This window comes from Sorghum bicolor, chromosome 1 (assembly GCF_000003195.3).
Source record: "Sorghum bicolor cultivar BTx623 chromosome 1, Sorghum_bicolor_NCBIv3, whole genome shotgun sequence".
Taxonomy (NCBI): domain Eukaryota; kingdom Viridiplantae; phylum Streptophyta; class Magnoliopsida; order Poales; family Poaceae; genus Sorghum; species Sorghum bicolor.
The window spans coordinates 7,393,226-7,413,444 of NC_012870.2; the positions used below are offsets into that span (position 1 = coordinate 7,393,226).

A 20,219-nucleotide genomic window follows, 5' to 3' on the forward strand; every position below is an offset into this window, starting at 1 on the left:
ATGCACGACGGCGCTCCCGTGATGCGTGACGCTCAGTGGGCAAGGATGGCCGAGGCGGAGGGTGGCATGACAACTGAGCGACTGGCGTGGAGAGAGACGTGGCAAGCTGGCTTAGCACTGCGAGCGTGCGTGGCCAAGGCGGAGGGCAGCGCAACAATCGGCTTGCGCGAGAGCGATGCGGCGACCTTGGCGAGCATGAGCAGAGGGCAGCCAGCAACAGCATAGAGGGCGGTGCCGCGAGCTCTCGGCCAGCGCCGTGAGTGTGCGCGGGGCGGCGCGACGACCGAGCGGACGCAGTGAGCTATGAGCTCACGACCAATGCGGCTAGCAGGCGCGGCAGAAGGTAACGCGGTGAGCGGGCATGGCTGCAGCCGCAACAAGATGAGCGGGCACGGCGGCACTCAGCAATGAGACGAGCGGATACGGGGACGAAGCTCTGCGAGGGTGCGAGGACGACGAAGCTCCGGCACGTCACAACCGCGGCCTGGGCGGTTGGCACCGTGCCTGCTGCCGTGTCTTGACGCAATGTGGCCGAGCGTGGCTCTTCCTCAAGCAAACCCCGCTGCCAAGAATGACGTGGCGTTGTGCGAGGCCAACGCAAGCAAGCCCGAGTCACGACGCCCTGTCCGAGCTCACGTGTAACGGTGGTAGGGCGGCCATGTCCGTGCCCTCACGCAAGCGCGACAGGGAGGACGAGGTCCAATATCGTTCCTGCCTCTCCCGGCGATGCGGTCGCCCGTGGACCGGATGGCAATGTCGACAAGCAGCCGGCCGACCGAGGCTCCGGCGGCGGACGCGCTGCCTTCGGAGCTGTGGCAGCACGGCACGAAGGTGGACGCGCCGGTGTGGACCGAGTGTGGCGCGGGGCTGGGCTGACGCACGAGCGGCAGCACCGGGCGCTGCGGGTGCGGGAGGTCGGTGGAGGCTCATCTGGAAGCTGCGCAGTGGAGCTGATGAACGAGTCCGGCAGGGATGCCACGGGGGCGCAGACATGGTGCGGCGTCGCGCAGGGCTAAGGCATGGGCGCCGCCGTCGCCGTGAGGCTCCACAAAAAAGAGCTTGACGAAGCCAGTGATTCTGCGGATGCACACACTGACATATGGTCCCCCGGGATAAGATGAAGGACAACCTTCCGATTGCACTTGGAGGGTTGGGATGATACGAAAGTTACCCTGTAACTTTGTAGAGTAAAGTCACTGAATCCGTGTCCCTTCTAGCGTGATACCCAAAAAATTTCTTTTCGCGAACTAAATAAGGCATAAGTATATATACATACAGGTAGGCACAGCTTATTTAACACCAAAGAGATCCCATCACCTCAAACAAATAGGCAAATGGCGTTAGTTGAAGCATAAGCATCAACTGTAGCAAACAAATATCAACCTAACAGCCGCTGCTGCAGATTGCATCCCTATATGTACCACAGGACAAAATCTTTTACCACATGGCAAAAATCCACCAGTATAGCAGGCATGACATTTTTCACCTCACAACACCAATTTATTATTCAATAGCAATCGAGTCATCGCAAAAACAAAACAAAAGTAGCCACGACGCACAGTAAGTAATGTGCAGCAAATAAGCAACTCAAAGCATTACGACAATCTATCTCAGCTATGTTACTCATCTTCGATTGTTCCATAACTCACTGGCTTTGATAACTAAACATCCACCTTCCGATGCAGAGGAGAACATCAACCATGATTCCTTATTGATTGGTGACGATGAATAGGTTCAACGACATAGCATACAACCAATACTCCTTAAGCAAAGGAAGGTTTTCACTCCACCACGGTCACCAGCTCAAACTCAATTAAGGACAGGTTGTTGTCCTCCTTGACTGTGAACTCAGCTGAGCTTTCAGCAGCTTTCACAATTCCCCACTTGTCCACTGCAAGCCGCATTGAACCCTTGAACATGTCAATCTTTGCATTCCTCAGTTCAACAGTTGTTCCAGGCTTCATTACATCCACTGCACAAAAAGGAAAATTTATTGTTCTGATAGGTTGACTCTGATGGAGGTCAATTAGATCCAATGCTTTGGATTGGGATCAGATAAGAGCCATGATAAAGGTGAATAGCAAGATGTTGCAACCACATCACAACTATCAATGGCCTTCGTGACAAAACCATGCGTGCCACATGCAGCAATTTTTTGTTATTTCATTTTTAGGAAAACATTTTCCTGTAGTTTGCCAAGCCAATGAAAACACCATCTTCAGCCATCATTTCTACATTTACTTTTCAATATGTACAACGCACAGAAGCACAAGGAACCACACTCAAACTTAAGAAAACTGAGTGCTTCAGTAAAGAGTGAATCATGTACATGAGACTTGTCCCCTGATGCAAAGTCAAATTATATTAGGCAAGCACAGTTACATCATGTAGGTATGTCAAGACTGAAGATGATCACCAACAGTATAAACTAAATACTCACTAAGGAGATTCCAACTAGTGATATTTATAATTGAATGAGTATCAATGAATCGCTGAAAAAAAAGTTGTATGCATGCCTGGAGACTGGAGTGATAATGGTAATGATAAAGAACATGACATCCATCTTAGCATTTCACTAAAAACAAAGGTATGGGTATGTAGGATTCTGACAGTATGTAAATTCAGGCCAAGGAACCAGTAAGTTTGAGCAGATTAGAAGCAAGGTCGGACTGATATGGTTACTGCTATCAGCATAGTAAGGTAGAACAGAACATGCAACAGATGAGGAATTCAACTTACATAGTGCTGTTGATCTGTACCAGCAAAAAAAACTTATGAACTTTGGAAGCTAACTTAGCAAAATCTGACCAAAAGCATGGAAAGTTGAGATTGTAACATCAGACAGAACAGGAGACACTGAGATGAACCACCACAAGACTAGAAAGATTAGCACTAGTCCCACTTGCAAACAGTAATATGTTGTTAAATTGACTGGATTAGTACTAGCAGCATACACAAACAGTAATATGTTATAAAATTGACAGTGTAAGGTATTGACTGGGGATGTGGAAAGAATTGGGAGAACCTTGATCGTTTCTTGCAGTGAAGACAATGATGCCGGTTTCATCGCCAACCAAGCACTCGGCAATCCTCATCTGCCTTCCCTGGGGCCCTCCGTCGCGGCCTCTCTGGACGACCATCTTGGAGTCAACAACCTTGACGATGAGGTTGTGGCCGTGGGTTCCAGGGCGCAGCTGATCGACCTTGGTGAAGGTTGGCTGCCTGCGAGCGCCAGAGTCTGCCGCCATTGTTCCCGTTACTCTTTCTTCCTCCTATCACTCTCCTTCTCTTGGTTAGCTAACCCTAAAAGATAACATGAATATGAATGAAAAAAAAAACAACAACCTTAGTTAAGTGTCTGATGCGTCTGGACGGATCAGGGGCAGATCCAGTAAAGGAACATGGGTGTACACATGTACATCCAATAATTTTGCAAAAACTTCGAAGTTAGGAAGCTTGTCAAATAGCTAAATACTAGCTTTAGGTTAGGGTTTCGGTGCTCAGCTTCAAGGGAAAGGAAGAGAAGGGGTGGGAGTACCTGGTGGGTGCTCGTCGCCGGCGAAGAGACCAACTAAAGCCTCAGCACCTGGCTTAGGGCGGCGGCGGCGGCGGCCGAGAGCGAGAGGGGGCGAGACAGGCAGACCGCAGACAGAACGCACGAGTAGGGATGCAGCAGCGGACGGAAGGGGATTGCACGTTATGCAGCGACGGCGAAAAAAAAAAGGCACCCGAATGGGCCTTCTTCTGGGCCGTTTTTTTCACAATTTCTTTCGAAATTTCTTAAGGGAGAAGGCCCGTGCGGGTGGGCGTGGGCTCCCTCAGCCGAACAGCCCCCGACTGGGCGCCTATCGCCGCCGCTGTTCTCTCCGCGTTCTCTCTCTCTGCGCCGACTGGACTACCTGCTGCAGTGCTGCTTCCGCCGCCGCCCTACACCAGGTGCCCAGACCTTCGTCCGGTCCGTCTCCAGCAACGAGTAGCCACCAGGTATGCCCGCCCCTTCTCTTCCCTTCTTGTTGTGCGAAACGGAGCACCCAAAGGCTAACCTAAGCTATTTGGCTAGTTGTAATGGGACCTGTTTCTAATGTTCTAATTGCATGTGTATACCTGTACTATGCCTTCAAAATAATTCACCCATGTCCTTTACTGGGTCCGCCCCTTCACCCATGTCTTATACTTGATCTATTCCTGCTTGAGAGGAACCGTTCACACTTGTTCATTAGCATGAGATGTTTGATTATTAAATTTCTTGGCTTCTTGAGATACACCTTATACTTGTAGTTGCAGCATTGTTCCTCAGTACATTACATTTCAGAAGGCAATATGCTTTTCTTTCTACCAAACTCTCAATTTTGCTTGAATATATTATATATCCCGATGTGCTTGTGACTTGTTCAATTAACCATTTGGGGGAGCAAATTACATGTTGGATGAACTTGTATGGTAATGTTACTCTGCAATTTTTTTACATTGTGATCAGAGTTAGCTTCATTGGCCGCTCGGTGCTCCCATGCTGTTACAATTCTTTGTGCCATCGAAGTTGCTAGTCTTACTTCACGGTGTTTAACATTTTTAAGACTAATGATGCCCGACATATTTCTTCTGTTCTTTAGTCTTTACTAATTGCAACAACTCATCTCTATATGTCAATATGTTATCTTTCATCACGTGTTCATTACGCCCTCCCATTTAAAAAAAAGAAAAGAAAAGGAATAACAGTCTACTGTTGTACCTTTTTTGCCAGTCACCTCTATATCAACTAAAGCTATGTACCCTCAGTTACTTTTATGACCATGCATTTATGAATTGTCATTTGTCTACCATGAAGGCTGATACTTCATTTTAGAAGAAAAGAAAGGACCATTTCTGTTTTTACTGTTTTCTGTTTTTCATAGTAGAAAGGTTTTAATGGGGCCCATTTAAGTATTGTGGCTGCAAAACATGTGCTAAGTATGGGCACAGTCCAGGAAATCAGTTTGACATGGTGTGGCTGAGCATCATACTTTATATTAATTGATATGCTACCATCCATGCACTGAACCTTTTACTAAGTATACTCACTTTATATATGTTGTCTTCCCTGTGTTTCTGCTACCCTATTTGTGATGAATATTATGCTCAAGCATCGTAAAGTTATTACCCATGTCACAGCAAGGTTAATTTTTATAAATTGCTTCTGATTTTGTTTACTGATAGGAGTATCTGTGTTACTTGTAACCATGACTGCTAATTTTTACCATCTCCAGGTGTCAGGGTATTTGTAACCAGTGACAAAAGCTCTGCTTGCTGTAGACTCATGGCTGCAAAGATACGCGTAGTGATGAAGTCTTTTATGAGCCAAAGCAACCAGGTCTCAGGGCTTCTGCCATTCACAAAGAAGATTGGACTACCTGAATCACGAGCCTTGTATACCGTGTTGCGATCACCTCATATTGATAAGAAGTCCAGGGAACAATTCTCAATGCATGTCAAGAAACAGTTTGTGGAGCAGACAGCCAAACCTCACGAACTTCACAAAAAGTTCTTCTGGTTAAAACGCCTGCGTATACCTGGGGCTCAGTTTGAAGTCCAAATTTCTTTCAAGACACGTCTGGATATGGCAAGACTAAGGTCCCAAGCTCCTTGATGTCATCCCGAAAGTTTGAAGTGCTGAGACTGGTACTCAGAACTTGTATCCATCAACATTTCATATGAAGACATGCTTATTTTGGTGATGTAGGTACCATTGGAGATGTAGGTCCCAAGTCTTAAATCAATATGGGGAGAAGAAAAAAAGGTTACTTTCAATGGTTTAGCAAAATTGAGTTGGTAAAACACAAAGTGTGGACCCAGCGGTTATTTTTTCAAGCGAAAATTTTCTTCACGCCGTCGACTCGGGCGCATGTCTCGCGCGCTATTTGCCGCCGCCTTCCATTCCAGTTCCTGGTCGTGTGTGTGCACTTGAAGAAAAAGAATAGATCAGGACAACGGAGACTGCACCGCCAGGGCTTCTTGGAATGCAGCTAGCGTACTGGAAGATTGCAGCTAGCCCTAGAAGCATCAAGCATGATTTACAACCTACGCGCGAGTGGTCGAGCCTGAGCAAAATTTCAAGGAAGCATCGATGAATTAGAAGAGCCACTAACGATGTATGGGCTCATGGGATGAAGCCTTGGTTCGGCTTCTTTTGTGAAAGAGGGCCTCAGGCTTACATCCAACACTCGGCACGCAAGAGTACAAAAACTAAACCAATTACGAAGATCAGAGCCCTCAAAATGCCGTCCGTTCATCAACACAAAAGAGCGCACACAAGGCTTTCAGGTGAAAAGGAAAAAAAAACTATGTTCATAAAACAGGTCATTTGTCAATTTTGTAAGCAGATGACTAGGATGAACAAATCGTATGTCTGTATTTCAATAAATTATTGGTTGCAACAAAAATGCACCAACCAACTAGTACAGCATCAAGTGAACATCCAAGAATGATATGCGGCTGCGAGTCACCGAAAAAGCTTGCACATGATGTCATGATCCCTGTGCAGGTGGAGTAGACCTCGTGCTCCAAAAGGTAATTTGGAGAGTTCAACAAAATTCTGCTGTCCATTCATACTCAACCGAAAGCGATTCAGTTTGTTCATTTGGAGCTGTGAACCTTACGTGCAAATGTCGCAGCAACAAGAAGCGGGAAAGCGATGCTTGCATCGCAGTGCACCTACATTTCCAAATTTTCAAACAATAGATTAGATTGTTAGACTAACATTTATATGCTGATTTCTAATTGATATCTTCTATTAGCAGAAAAGGCACAATTATACAATCAGATAATAATTCATAATCCATTACAATTATTAAAGAAAGTAAGATGGTGCATGTTTCAAGCCCAAAATGCAACGTGCTAAATTCTGTCAGTGCAAAAGTTGTCCACAGTGACATAAGTTAGTTAAGATGTTTTAGAAATCAAGAAATATCTTTAAATATACTTTTCGGTTATTTTGATACCTCACTGCAAGACAAATCAACAGCAAGGTGCAACATGATGTTTACCAAAGTAAGCTTAACTAGAGCTTATACCTTTACAGGTTTTGCTGAACCCTTGATCTTGCCCCATGAGACTGCTTCATCAGGGTGTGCTCCGGAATCGCTACCATCAAACTCTTGGGCCGTGTTAATATAGACAGCATAATCTGCACCATTGCGGAACATATTGGCATTGCATATATGATGCTTTGGAAGTCCTCCACCAAGAACTATAATCCCTGTCTTCCTTGGTGTTGCATGGATGGCTTCCCCATTCATCAGTCGTATATCTGTAAAGATTTCAAGTTCAATGTTGCATAAGAAAGCAAAGGCAAGGACAGAACAGTGAATCATACCTTGTACAATGTCAATAATAAGGCCAGGATTACGAACTGCATGACAGAACAGCATGTCTCCAAGTGATCCATCAGTCAACGCTGGGCAGTATACAGGAATGTTATTCTGGTCAAGTACTGATGAGTTAGTACAGTGTGACTATTGTCTTGAGATGTAAATCAACAAAGTAGCTCGTGAAATTAAGAACTCCAGTATAAGAAAAGCACAAACTTCAATGCAAAAGATATTCTACCTGGAACAGGGAAGGGTAACCTAGAGTTTGTTCTAATATTAAGAATAATAGCTACTTTATACTGCTTCCATCTACTAAGCTCTGAACAATTCTAAACAAAGGTTTGAATATAGATATCAGGTATACAAACAAGCTGCATTAATCAACGAGATGGGAAGGTTCAAGTCAGGAAAAGCAACTATCTGGAGAAAATACATGACCCTGGGACAGTGAAAAAATAGATCCCACGGTAAAGCAACAATAACTTGCTCACATAACTCCGCAGAACTTTTATTACTTTTCACATCCCCACCCCACCCCCCTAAAAAACACCATAAACAAATAAAGAGGAACAAAAATGATAGGGCTAGTGATCCTACCGGAGTTGCTGCGGAGATTGTAGGGATGGAAGAGAGGAGGGCGTGGCTTTCGCAGGTGGCGGCGGCGAGTTGGCGCCGTAGTGATCACGGCACCAGGAGACAGAGAGGGCGGCTAGGGCTTCTGAGGAAGCCGAGCAACCAAGTTGTTGCTTTGTTTAATTTCTCCAATCAATGTTTACAAGATATTTATCATCCTAGACTTCCATCTATAAGATCCTATTTTTAAGGAATAAATATTCTACCTGAGGAAATAAATAAAAGAGCTCATCTTGGGCTATTAGCCCCTAACAGATGGCGCCACCTAGCCACTAATGGGCTGGCGCCTAGAGTAGTGGATGCCGGCCATAACAAAAAACTTCATATCTCATTGTTACCAACAGAAATCATTCCATAATTCATGAATAGAATCAAAACACTCCCATTTCTGAAGTTCTTTTAATACTTCCTAAGAATGCACAGCTACATGTTACCTTGTATGCCCAATAAAGATAGGAGCTTTCATCATTTATTTCTTTGCCAAGACGAGCTATCACCTTTGACGGTGTCCAAACATTCTGCAAGAAACAATAAATTGATCCATGACAAAGACATAAATATGGTTCACTTCTTGTTTCAGAAAAAACAAGATCAATTACTGATACACCAGAGATGGCAGGTGATCTATTACAAAACATTATTGATGTGGGAAATGCAGGCTGCTCCTGAGTTACATCAAATATCCAGTAAGGTGTAACCTTCTCTGTATTGATATTCAGCAACTTCTGCAGAAACTAATAGTTCATACTTCAAACATTTGGTTTGGCAAGATCTCACTTGTCTGGCTGTTCAAGTTCATATGCATATTGCTAGAAAGAGAAAAAAGAAGGTCATCACTCATCACTCTAAAGGCCAGAAAAAGTATAATGTCGATAAAAAAGAAGCTATTCAAGAAAGGTCAAGCAAATGCCAATATATTTTAACTTTTTTAGTATATTAAGTGTGACATGCTACACAAATAGTTTTTAAAGAACTTTGGGATCCAGATCGTAGATCGATTCCATGTTAGGCTTTTCTTTCCTGCTTGGCTCAGACAGTAGGAAAATCTACAGCCCTCCATAAGAAACATTTTACAGGTTGCAAAAAAAGCATATTCATATTACACTTATAGTATCTAATAGCCATTGTATACAGCAAACGAAAGCTATGGTTAGCAGGTACCTTTGTTTCAGCCGGAAGAAATATTATATTGCTTTGACCCAGCAGGGATGCTTACCTCAGTAGATTGCTCCAGAAGCATCTGGTCAAAGAGTGGCATGATCCAGTTCTCAAACTTGCAATAGTTATCGTTGGGCACCAACAGATTTCCTATCCGGTTCAGTCCTTTTGACCGCAGCAGTGCTCCAGGTAAAGAAAAATCACCTCTATAAGTTGGTGCAAGGCATTTAATGAGATCCTCCTCTATACCCCCAGCACTTGTAACAATAACATCCACCTAAAGAGCATAATTTTTCATCATAGATAAAGTTAGTGACATTAGAAACCTAAAGCTCAATGCATCTAGTAATGTTAGAAGCAGATATGTCAAGGCATGCTTCAAGCAGACCACTTTACAAAGGGACATCAAAAACTTCTTTTCAATCGGAATTTGCACTTGTGAAACAGAGTTGGAGAATTTACCATGTGATGCTGAGCTAGAAAACGGATTATATCCCGGATGCCAGAAGACACGAGGTTTGAAGTGAAGCCCAGAAATATCTTGCATTTCACAGATTCTCTATATTTAGGGTCAAGTTCAGCGTCATCACAATCCTCACTGGGCTTCTCATGAGATAACCTCCAATCTAACTTTAGTTCAGACAAGCATAGCAAATATCAGAACCTTGGAAACAATAGTAGCGAATTCGAAAAGAACTGAAAATGAATTAATATGGTGAGGAAATATTGTAAGAGCAAAGATATTTTTGTGACGTAGGTAGTTCTACCTTAAACCAAAGGTAAGTCCAGCTACAAATGTTTACTTGACAGCAAAGCAGTGTAGTATACAATAAGAGCAGAAACTTCCCTAGCAATTTTATGCCTGTTTGCTCCAATTAGGTGAAAACTTTAACTCGCATAGGACCTGCCAATGCCTGAAGGTCTGTACTAGTACACTTGGGTCCTTTCACTGTTACCGCAAATTCAAATATACCTACATCACTGAAGTTGTAACAGCTGGACATCTATCAGCCTGGCCGTGTTTACGAATTCAACCTCCAAGCATTCCATAACAAAATCCAAGCGTCTAAACATTAATTTGCCGAGATTCAACAGAAAACACACTACAACAGACCTCGCATCGCACAAATTCACATGAACCTATCTACTTCGCTAGGTTGCTACAGTTATCCCACAAGCGCAAACTCGCCCTCCGGACGAAAACCAGCAGCGTAGCGGCCGACGTACCATCTGGTTGACGACGTCGATGGCGTCGCCGAGGTTGGATGCCTGGAACCCCGTGCTCGCAAGCGAGGCAAGCAGCCCCTCGAGTCCGAGGCCCGGGTCGTTGAAGTCGGCGCCGGCGATCCTGGTGAACCGCGACTCGTCGAGCGACTCCGAAGGCTTTAGCACGATGGAGCGCACGCCGTCCAGCGCCTCCACGTCGCGGACCACGCCGCCGCCCCCGCTGCCTCCCGCGCCGGCCATCCCTGGAGCCTGGAGTCCGAACCGCCGCCGCCGCGGCAGCCGTGAGACAGCAGCAGCCTCGCTTTCACTTCGTTTTCCGTTTCCGCACAAAAGCGGAAGAATCAGGTTCCGCGCGGGCCGCTCGGCTGCCTTTTTCAGTGGGAAGCCTTTTCCTTTCCTCTATGCTACTACTGTGGTGGTCGGCCCATTGGCGTTTGGTTTGAAGACCTCCTGAGATTTTGGGTCGGCCGTCGGCCCATTGGCATTCGGCTTGATGAAACTGCCGTGGAAAGCCTTGCAAACTCACCCGAGTCAATCTGGCCTAGCGAGCAGCGCCTAGTCGTCTACGACAGCTTTCCCATGTCCGAGAGCGGCCGTTCGCCCGTTCCGCACACGTCTCTTCCAGTTCCAGTCCAGGTCAAGGGCTCAAGGCATAGTTTGTTTAGTATATGTACGAGTGGTCAAACTTGATATTAAAAAAGTCAAACGACTTACAATTTGAGATGGATTGAGTACTTATATATATATATATATATATATGGCAGCGCTATTCTACACCTTCTACACCGCAAGTCAAAACTGAGCAGAAAAAAACTGAGCAATACTGAACAACGTTCAGTATCATCCAGTCGTACACCCAGGACCGCGAAATACTGAATAATACTGAAACACGGGTACTGAACAATACTGAATTTTATTCAGTATAACACTTTAGTGTAGAATAGTATTCTACACCTAGGGTGTAGAATAGCGCTTATATATATATATATATATATATATATATATATATATATATATATATATATATATATATATATATATATAAAATACTGATGGCTACATCCTGATGGAATAAAATCCCTATTGCCGTCGGTAGTCTGGTGGCAACCATCTCCGGGGTGCCTTTTCTGATAGAGCAACATCACACATTCACACTGCTATTCGCACGAGTATTGTCACGAGGTCTCAATCTCGATCAGTCCTTTTCAGCACCAACGTAACAGAGTCGTCATCTAGGCCTTGTTTAGTTTCCAAAAACAATTGCAAAATTTTTCATATTTCCCGTCACATCGAATCTTGCGGTACATTCATAAATCATTAAATACAAATAAAAAACTAATTATATAGTTTAGTTGTAATTTGTGAGACGAAATTTTTAAGTCTAGTTAATATATGATTGGATAATATTTGTCAAATACAAACGATAATTTCGTTTTTGCAAAAAAAATTGAAAGTAAACAAGGTCCTATCTGCAAACCCTAGTCAGATCGTCGTGCCTGCCAGCTGCAGCAGGCCTGCCGCATTGCCTCATGACTTTGCGTCTTTGCTAGTGGAAACTTTTGTGCCTAAAAAGATCACTACTCCTAGACTGCATCCCCAGTTGTTGAGCAGGCAATGAGGCAAACACTAATTGTCAGTCATAGGCTCATAGCCGCCAACTTGATGATGTGCTTTTGGGTTTCTACAGATCGAGCAGCATCTGTCACCTTTGTGTGCGTAGATATATGTACCAGCTGCAGCTATCAAGGTCTTAACTCTGGACTCCCAATAACCAAAGCTTGGTCTGTCCCTTTCAGTCCCCAAATCGGTGCTTCCTGCCAGCTGCAAGCATGCACGACTCTCCGTCATCTGTTTCTGCCGAGTCAGGTAGTAATCAAAGGGCCACGTAGTGCGGGTGATGAGCCTTATATATATATACTGGAGCAGTGAAACCGACGTCTGAATCGCTGATCGGGCGATGGCTGTTCCTCCGGTCGCCGTCTATAACACTGCTACCTGGCCACCACCTACGACGGTGCGCACGCTCGGTTCAGCGAGCAGGGATCAAGCAGTGGAACGGAGCACTGATTGATAATATACCCATGGGCCATGCATGGCACCTTTCTTGCTGCAGTCTGCTAATTGATAAACGAAAAAGACCCCTAATCGATCGACCCAAGCATGATCTTTCTGAACGACGCTCTGTGGCCGCCGTTGCTCCACGGATGTGACCACTGAGCCTGAAGAATTCCGGAGCAAGGGTTGTTGAATTGAAACCACCGGCCTGATTTTTTTTTTCCTACTAGTAGTAGCCTAGGATGTTTCTGAACAGCCGTCTTTGGGACAGTTTAAGCAGGTCACGTCGACCATTCCATCAATGTAAATGTCGCCGACTCGCCGTAGCACGACGTGCGCTCGAGAGCGCGCGGCGAGAAAAGGTTGCATGCGCGCGTGGATGGTGCCCGTACGTACCACTGCTACCGTCCTTTTCTTTGACAGCATGCAGACCAAGCATGCCAACAACTGATGAAGGACCACGATGGCTCCGCGAAGGTGAGGTTGTGGCGTCAGGAGTGGCAAAACTGGAAACACGGAGAGAAGCATATGGGTGAAACTCTGACAGACAATGTTCAAGACGAACTACTAGTGCAGTTGTACAGGACCAGTTGCGGTTGCTGAACATGAACAGAGACAGGCAGACCGCCAGACAAGTCAAGGCAGCCAGGCTCGGATCCGAAGCGCTTGCCGGTGCGCCGTGCGCCCGTGCGCGCCGGATCCCGGCTGTCGCCGTTTCAACCGAGACCGAGCCGCGTGAAACGACAATCGTACGTGCGCGACAACGCTGAAGCGCCTGCTCTCGCGTCTCGCCAGAATGAAGGCGAGCTCCTGTGCGAACGCGGTGCCGCACGGGTCGGGGCACGTTCTCCTGCCTCTGCCTGTGTTGCTTGCATCGCTACTGCACTGCAAAGCTGTAATCGACATTCAAGTATTCAACAACGGTGAGTATTTCATTATTAGCCGATGTCCCGGAGTCCCGTAATAAATCAGCCAACGTACCTATGACTCGCGTAAAATTAAATCAGACTGAGGAAAGTAGTGAGCGCGGTAACTCGTACTGCAACACAGTTGTGAAAATCTTTGATCTGCGGTAACCATCTGAACGACGATCATTGATCGGTGGGCCATGATACAAGTACACTACTAGTACTCCGTCACAACCGCTGTCCGCCACTACCGTCCATCGCATGCTTATACGAAATTAAACACGTGTACTTTATACGAGTGCCGCATGATGACTTTTTTTTTTCTGTCACCGTGCTGCCCAAAAAGGACGCCTGATCTAACCCTAATCGAGGCAGGCAGCAGGCTTTGTGCGCGTCGTGCAGCGCTGATGCCGGTCGTAGCGGCATTTTTTGCGACGGACGGCGTCCGCCAGCGCCATATCCCACTGCGACAGCCGCATTTCTTTTGAACAAGACATGGGGTGCACGTATTTTAATTCATAAGAAAACACCAAGTTCAGGAGAAACTATACGGACGGCTTATAAAAAATAGGTACTACTTAATAAACTCGAGTTAAATTAAAGTTAAAGATGACTCAACTCTCGTAGATAGTCAAATACACATAAGCATATCTATCCAACCTGTTGAGATAGCCCGCGCAGCCAGCCGCACTCTACCGCCTCATCATTTAGGAAGAAACGGTTCAGGTCTAGTTGGCGACCTCGCCTCGGTCGCTTGAGATTACCAGTGGAATTTAACTGTCATTTAGCAATGTTTTTCTCTTACAACAAATTAGTCAACAGCACTTTTTACCATATCTTATCAACCAAACGAATAAATAGCTTTTAAAAAAAAACTTGGTACACTAGTAGCTACCTGCTGTAGTCCGGGACTGGACAGTACTGCTAAGTGCTAAATACTCCTACTGCTCAGCTCCGTAGTAGGTTTCCATCCTCTACGTACGATCAAGCGGTACAAATACGGTTCAAGTGCTTAACACCCGATGACTCGACACGCAAAGCGAAGCACGTCATGCGTTATACACGTGTACTTTCTCCGTCTTAACAAGATAGTTATCGTTGATTTTTAGATATTTTGGTTGACCATTCGTCTTATTATTGTAACTTTTTTATAAATATCGCCTATGTTGATATGACTTATTTATTCATTAAAGATATTTTAATAATAATTTATCTATTTTACAATTTGTATAAAAATTTTGGATAAGATGATCGGTTAAATATTATTGGTCAAACTCGAAAATATCGGCCTTTTGAGATACTTCTACTCGCTCTGAGTAGATGGTTCAAGTACAGTGTTTGGTTGAGCTCTGATGTCATCAGACTGATGAAGCCGTCAAAACGTACTGCCGCGCTGCAGTATTTTGCAAGGGAAAACCGAGGCTTGGCGGTTTCCGGCAGCGTATGCGTTCCAGCGCGCGACGAGCTGGCGCCCGCTGCCGCCGCTTGCATTGTCTCAACGTCGGACTCCTCCCCAGTCCCGGTTTCATGGCGCCGGTTCTCGTGAGGACAGACAGAGATCATCCAACGGCCGGCCAGGGACCAGCTAGCAACGTACTCTCTGTTTCCAGTGAGCATTTCGCTATGTTTGGACTCCTATACACAGCAAGTCTACATTGAAAATAGACTCCTGCGGAATTACTATGTATTCAAAAGAGCTGCCATGGTTGTTGATTTTTTTTTTTGAAGCGCGAAATTCATTAGTCATCGGACTCAGCAGAATCGCTGGTCACTAACTCCTCGACAAAGTGAGGTTCATCATCCCAAGTGATTGGCAGATCACTTAAACATTTACACACCCATATTTCTCTTCAGTGGTTGATACTCCTGCTTAATTGGAGTATTTGGACCTCTAGGCCGAGCTGTCATGTCCAGCTGTGCCGTTCGCGTCGCAGGGTTCTCGTTCTGTCAACTGCCATCAGTCCTCGTTGGCTCATGGACTGGCCTTGCAAATTGCAGGGAGGCAGCGGCCTCCAAGTTGCTCTGCAAGTACAGTGGTATGCAGGGCTAGACGAGAGATCCAATTAATCATCAAGTAGCCCTAATCCTCAATACTTGGAGCGATGTGGCAGCCACCGCGCCAAGCTTGACTTCTCGTCGCTTCACAACAAGAGAGTCCGTGGCAGTTCCGCAAATACCCCGTGACGGCATGGGCGCTTTCGCAGCTGGGCTGGCCTGGCCTGGCCTGGCCACCACGTGCATGTCGAGCTCATGCAAACTGCACGGTCCCCCACGGGCGGGCGGGTGACTGGCTGAGGCCTGAGGGAGGGTGGGTAGGAGGAGATTGCGTTGGCCCGCCGGCGGTCAGCGTCAGCCGTCAGAGATTCCGATACGGGGCAGGGGCACACCTCACTGTTCTGTACATCGTCCATCCGACCCTGCTTGCTCACCGTTTCATCGGTTCGGTTTTGCCTTCTTCTCCGTCCAGGTCACGTCGACGTTCATTCAATGTAGCTAACGATCTCCATGATGCCCTGGTAGTAGTAAGTATACTGTACTAGATGGAGTTGAGAGCAGAAGTTGACTTCCAGAATCCTCCGATGGCTCCAAACGGGCTGTATGGCCAAGTTATGCTCTCAAGTCTCAACTCAATCGCAGATTCTATATTTCGGGATGTTGGGCAAACCCAGCTTCTGTACTTCAAAGACAATTCTGTCATTCACTTTTCTTCCTCGACTAAATGTATCCAAAGAGCGAGGGAATAATAATGATATTTCATTGAAAGAAGTCGCATATATCAGCTTTTAGATTCTATATATGGATCTAAACCTCCTTCTAAGTTCTAACCTGACTTTTAGAATCCAATATTAGAGACTTTGGGGAGCAGCATTCGATTAGACGTCAGATCAAATCTTTAAAGGGGAAGGGTATTGGCTAATTCCTGGGAAGGTTGGTTCCTCGTCGTGGCAGACGTCCCTCTTATTGACATTGAGTGATGAGGGTCCACAACTCTCACTCAGTTGGGTGCCCCCGGTCACCACACGTACAAGAGTCTCCTATTCCACTTGACTTATTCATAGGAACGGTTAAGGTGTATACATTCCATAGCCTGAGATTACTTATTGCAACATTCAACTTACACAATTTATAGTGTTTTGAACAAGACCTAACGAGTATACGGAGGGAGTACAACTACTAACTTTTACACCAAGCTGCCAACAAAGATTGAGTCACAGATCTTACGGATACAACTACTAACTTTTACAACAAGCGACCAACAAAGGTTGAGACGCGGAGGTGAGATGCTAACATGCAATTGTTGTCTCATATTTTTCTTACAAAAAGCTTGCATACTTTCATATTTTCCTACTCAATCGTTGCTATAAAAGTCAGACACATGGTATTCTAAGTCTTTCTTTTTGATATATTCATTTGAACTTTGAACTATTTATATTGCAATCCCGTACAAAATTGAGAGAGCTCTTGCATCATAATCATCAGGGAACATACCAGTCCATCCCATTTCTTTTCACCCACTCCTCTAATTGTCTAGATCATTTTTTTTAGATAATGGATATAAAATCCGGCCTCTACATCCAAGGATGTACACAGCCCAATTGTCTAGATCATGAAGAGTTTCTTTCATCTCACTTTTTTTTATTTCATGCTTTCTTATGGCCCATACACTTACGAGTTAGAATAACTTATGTATAGCTATGAGGAATGCATGGTTCGATTCTAAATACATATTGGATCACGTCTTTTATGTCTCATATATGACCTGGACTCATGACCAATGCTATAAAAGATAGAAGAACTCACGTCTAGCATTGATATAGAGTTGGATTCCTATACGCATTGGAGTTGCGTTGCCACATATGAGCCCATGGTATTGTAAGTCTCTTTTTGATATATTCGTTTGAACTATTTATATTGCAATTTGCGAAACAATAGCTTTACTTTTAGATTTAATACTTATGTATATTATTTTGTATCTATATACTGAATTACGCCGAATCGTTTATCATTTTTAAGTAAAGAGTTTTACCAAATTATATATATAACTTTTTTATGTGATGTATATATACCTTTGCTAAAATTTTAGACCCGCCCCTAGGAACATTAGCTCTGCACTTGTCTGATCTGAATGGCTAAGCCTTGGAATCTGCGATCGTATTTTGCCCCATCACCTCCACCTGAGCTTGTTCGTTGGTCTGAAAAGTCATGACTAAAAAGTATTATTCGTTAATTTATTATAAGATAAAACATTGCTGGCTAAAAAATGATACAGACTTATAAGACAATGGACAGGAGCCATGTTGGCACTCTCCCCGTAGGACATTCCGCTTCCTCAAGTTCCCTCGGAATCACGAAGTGCAGCGTTTGGAGCCGTGGAAATGGAATGCACATATTCCCCAATCCCCACAGACAAAAACAGAACCGAGCGCCGAACTTGTGTTTCGCCCGCCGACGAGAGGACGACATCCAATCCGGACGTGTAACCGATGTGGTGCGCACTACGACGGCCGCGCCGGCGGAATCGCGAATCAATTCAGGGTGCCCGCTTAATCCGCCGTGCTTCTCATCCGTTGTGCTCAGCTGCTCATCTACAGCAAAGCCTTTCTATCCCCCGGCTGGTTTACCCACTCGATCGGTCATCTGTCAAGTGCTGCTCCACGCACATACTCCTACTCCGTACGACGTCTGGGGCGGCCAGGCGCGCTCGCCGCGGGACCCGACGCGTCACGTCTGTGTGCGCGCGCCTGATCGGTGATGGCCGGGGCCGCCGGGCCGGGCTGCCGGCCGGCCGGCAGTGGCCAGTGGCCAACAAGCGGCGAGGGCCGGCAAGCCAAGTGGCCGAGAGAGATGGGGGCGTTATGCGTTAATCTGACGATGCCATGATGGGAAAGGGAAAGGACGCGGCCTCTCCAAGCCCGTGTCCTTGTCCTCCTCGTACCCAATTGGGCACGTTGCTTCCCCGAGCCGACCACCCCAAACCAGGCCATATACAGGTACTAGTATACTACTACTCTACGTACGCCTTCTACATATACAGCCGACTGGAAGAGGAAATACGAAAGATTACATACAGTACAAGACAATCGCATTTTTCGCGTAGCAAAATCTGCATCAACTTGGCAAATTCGAGTCGTTGACTCGCTTGTCGTTCATTGGATCGATCGCCACATTGGCTGATTGGCATACCGAACAGCTCAGCACATCTCAATGCGGGCCCCGGGAGTCAGACACACAACCGGGTCCTGGGCGTCTGCGTCTGCAGGCCGGCCCTTGGATCACGGTGCATGCTCGGCTGTTGGCACATGGGGACGCTCGTATCTACACGTACACCCTGTCGCGTATTCTACTCCGTACACGGTTACACGGGACACCAGCCAGATGCAAGCTGAACTGCATTTCTTTTCCTACACGGCTACACTACACTAGCATTAGTCAAAGCCTCCAGTAGATCAGTTTTACGCGTAGCTACAGATGGATGGATGTTTTTTCTTTTTCATTTTCTTGTCGCCGCGGGCTGCCCGTTAGGTCGTTCTCCTACCTAGCTGGCCGACGACGGTTACTCGGCAATGGCGCCGAGGTCCGGCACGAAGTCCCTGCCGCGGCTGCGGCCCCTCCTCGACCTCCGGCACGCCTTGCCGGACCGCGCGCCGTTGCCGTTGCCGGCGGCTGCGGCGGCGGCCTCCGGGAACACGAGCGGGCCGTCGTGGTCGCCGACCAGCGCGGCGCTGGCGCGGATGGCGAGCGCGGCCATCTCCTCCGCCTGCAGCGGCCTGCGCCGCATCGCCGCAGGGAGCACGAAGTACAGCTGCCCGGGCTGCAGCGCCTCCTCCGACCCCACCGCCGCCACGGCGCCGCCGAGCTCCAGCCCGTCCGCGCTGCACAGGAACCACGAGGCCGCGGCCGCGGCCGTGCCGGCGGCCGCCTTCACGGCCTGCGACGCCCGCGTGCCGCCCGGGAACCGCCGCAGCGCGCCGTCCGCGAGCACCACCCTCGCCTCCGCCGCCGTCGACCCCGGCGCCGCCGCCACCGCCGTGGCCTCGCACGAGTTGCAGGCTCCCATTTGTGCTACTGTACTGTAGAACGAATCTGAGAATGTGTCTAGTGTGTGTGCTGCTGCTCCTGCGGCGCGTTCACGGACCGAAGGAATAGAATCCAGTTGCTCTTGCTACAACAGCCGGCTAGCTCGAGCGGCGACCAGTGCAGGAGGGAGGCGGCCGGCGACGGCGAGCTGCTGGCTGGCTGGCTGGTGGTGGACTGGACGAGGACGACTGGTTGAGTCGAGTAGCGAGGCGGCGTCCGGTGCGCGCGCGTATATATAGCCGAGGTGGACGCGTCGGGTAGTGCGGTGAAGAGGAGCAGCGAGGGAAAAAGGAGCGCGCGAGGCTATCGAGAGAGAGAGAGGATGCCAACCTGGAGGTTGTTGAGGACAGCTTGCATGCGGGGCTCTGCAGTACGCGCGCGTAAATGCTGTGTGCGCCCGCCCGTCAGGCCGTCACTGTACGAGCAGTGCGACCGCCGCAGCGTAGGCCCCCCCGTCCGTCCGTTCGGAACGCACGCGCTGCGATCGACTTGGCTAGCCACCGTGTCGCGTTACCTGGCGCCTGGCGCTGCTGGCGATCTGCTTGCATGGCATCGTTGGGGGCCAACCTGCCAGTGGCCGTGTGGTTTTGCTACGCATTACCAGTTCAGGATCAGCGGACGGCCCGGTTTTGTAAAGTCTAAACATTGAAGTATTGGTACTGTGTATGATAGAGTGAGGCGTGACAGAGACAGAGAGTAACGAAAGGAAGAAAGGAATGCACCAACCATGCCACGGAGTTAACTGAGAAGAAAATTAAGCAAATCCATCACATGTGCTAGCTGAGCATGCGTGGCGATTAGCGATCGATCTTTTGGC

General features: G+C 47.1%; 3 protein-coding genes and 1 long non-coding RNA gene across 5 annotated transcripts; 1 reads left to right on the top strand and 3 right to left on the bottom strand.

Moving 5' to 3' along the window:
- Nucleotides 1,479-3,696, bottom strand: LOC8060495 (uncharacterized protein At4g28440). Its single transcript, XM_002466441.2, has 3 exons — nucleotides 3,539-3,696; nucleotides 3,026-3,303; nucleotides 1,479-1,972 (listed from the first exon to the last, which is right to left on the bottom strand). The coding sequence occupies exons 2-3, from the start codon at nucleotides 3,246-3,248 to the stop codon at nucleotides 1,782-1,784; spliced, it is 414 nt and encodes a 137-aa protein (XP_002466486.1). The 5' UTR covers nucleotides 3,249-3,303; nucleotides 3,539-3,696; the 3' UTR covers nucleotides 1,479-1,781.
- On the top strand, nucleotides 3,799-5,860 carry LOC8060496. The gene is made up of 2 exons (XR_002449191.1): nucleotides 3,799-3,984; nucleotides 5,244-5,860. It is a non-coding gene; the product is annotated as an uncharacterized LOC8060496 (long non-coding RNA).
- LOC8085965 (deoxyhypusine synthase) lies at nucleotides 6,292-10,711 on the bottom strand. Of its 2 annotated transcripts, XM_021451247.1 has the most exons (8): nucleotides 10,362-10,711; nucleotides 9,597-9,764; nucleotides 9,193-9,411; nucleotides 8,675-8,710; nucleotides 8,411-8,494; nucleotides 7,349-7,454; nucleotides 7,047-7,282; nucleotides 6,292-6,687 (listed from the first exon to the last, which is right to left on the bottom strand). In XM_021451247.1, the coding sequence occupies exons 1-8, from the start codon at nucleotides 10,599-10,601 to the stop codon at nucleotides 6,610-6,612; spliced, it is 1,167 nt and encodes a 388-aa protein (XP_021306922.1). In that variant the 5' UTR covers nucleotides 10,602-10,711; the 3' UTR covers nucleotides 6,292-6,609. The 2 variants fall into 2 exon arrangements, with proteins under 2 accessions (XP_021306922.1, XP_002466487.1); XM_002466442.2 differs by lacking the exon at nucleotides 8,675-8,710 and having other exon boundaries at nucleotides 10,362-10,710.
- LOC8060497 lies at nucleotides 18,396-19,672 on the bottom strand. The gene has a single exon (XM_021462491.1). The coding sequence runs from the start codon at nucleotides 19,380-19,382 to the stop codon at nucleotides 18,879-18,881; it is 504 nt and encodes a 167-aa protein (XP_021318166.1). The 5' UTR covers nucleotides 19,383-19,672; the 3' UTR covers nucleotides 18,396-18,878.

Excerpts from the sequence above, each read along its gene's own strand:
- LOC8060495 (XM_002466441.2), bottom strand. The coding sequence starts at position 3,248 with ATGGCGGCAGACTCTGGCGCTCGCAGGCAGCCAACCTTCACCAAGGTC. Across the intron at positions 1,973-3,025 it reads CACTGCAAGAAACGATCAAG|TGGATGTAATGAAGCCTGGA; the intron begins GTTCTCCCAATT and ends CTTTTTGTGCAG.
- LOC8085965 (XM_021451247.1), bottom strand. The coding sequence starts at position 10,601 with ATGGCCGGCGCGGGAGGCAGCGGGGGCGGCGGCGTGGTCCGCGACGTG. Across the intron at positions 9,765-10,361 it reads TCGACGTCGTCAACCAGATG|TTAGATTGGAGGTTATCTCA; the intron begins GTACGTCGGCCG and ends TCTGAACTAAAG. Across the intron at positions 9,412-9,596 it reads TTCTAGCTCAGCATCACATG|GTGGATGTTATTGTTACAAG; the intron begins GTAAATTCTCCA and ends TATGCTCTTTAG.
- LOC8060497 (XM_021462491.1), bottom strand. The coding sequence starts at position 19,382 with ATGGGAGCCTGCAACTCGTGCGAGGCCACGGCGGTGGCGGCGGCGCCG.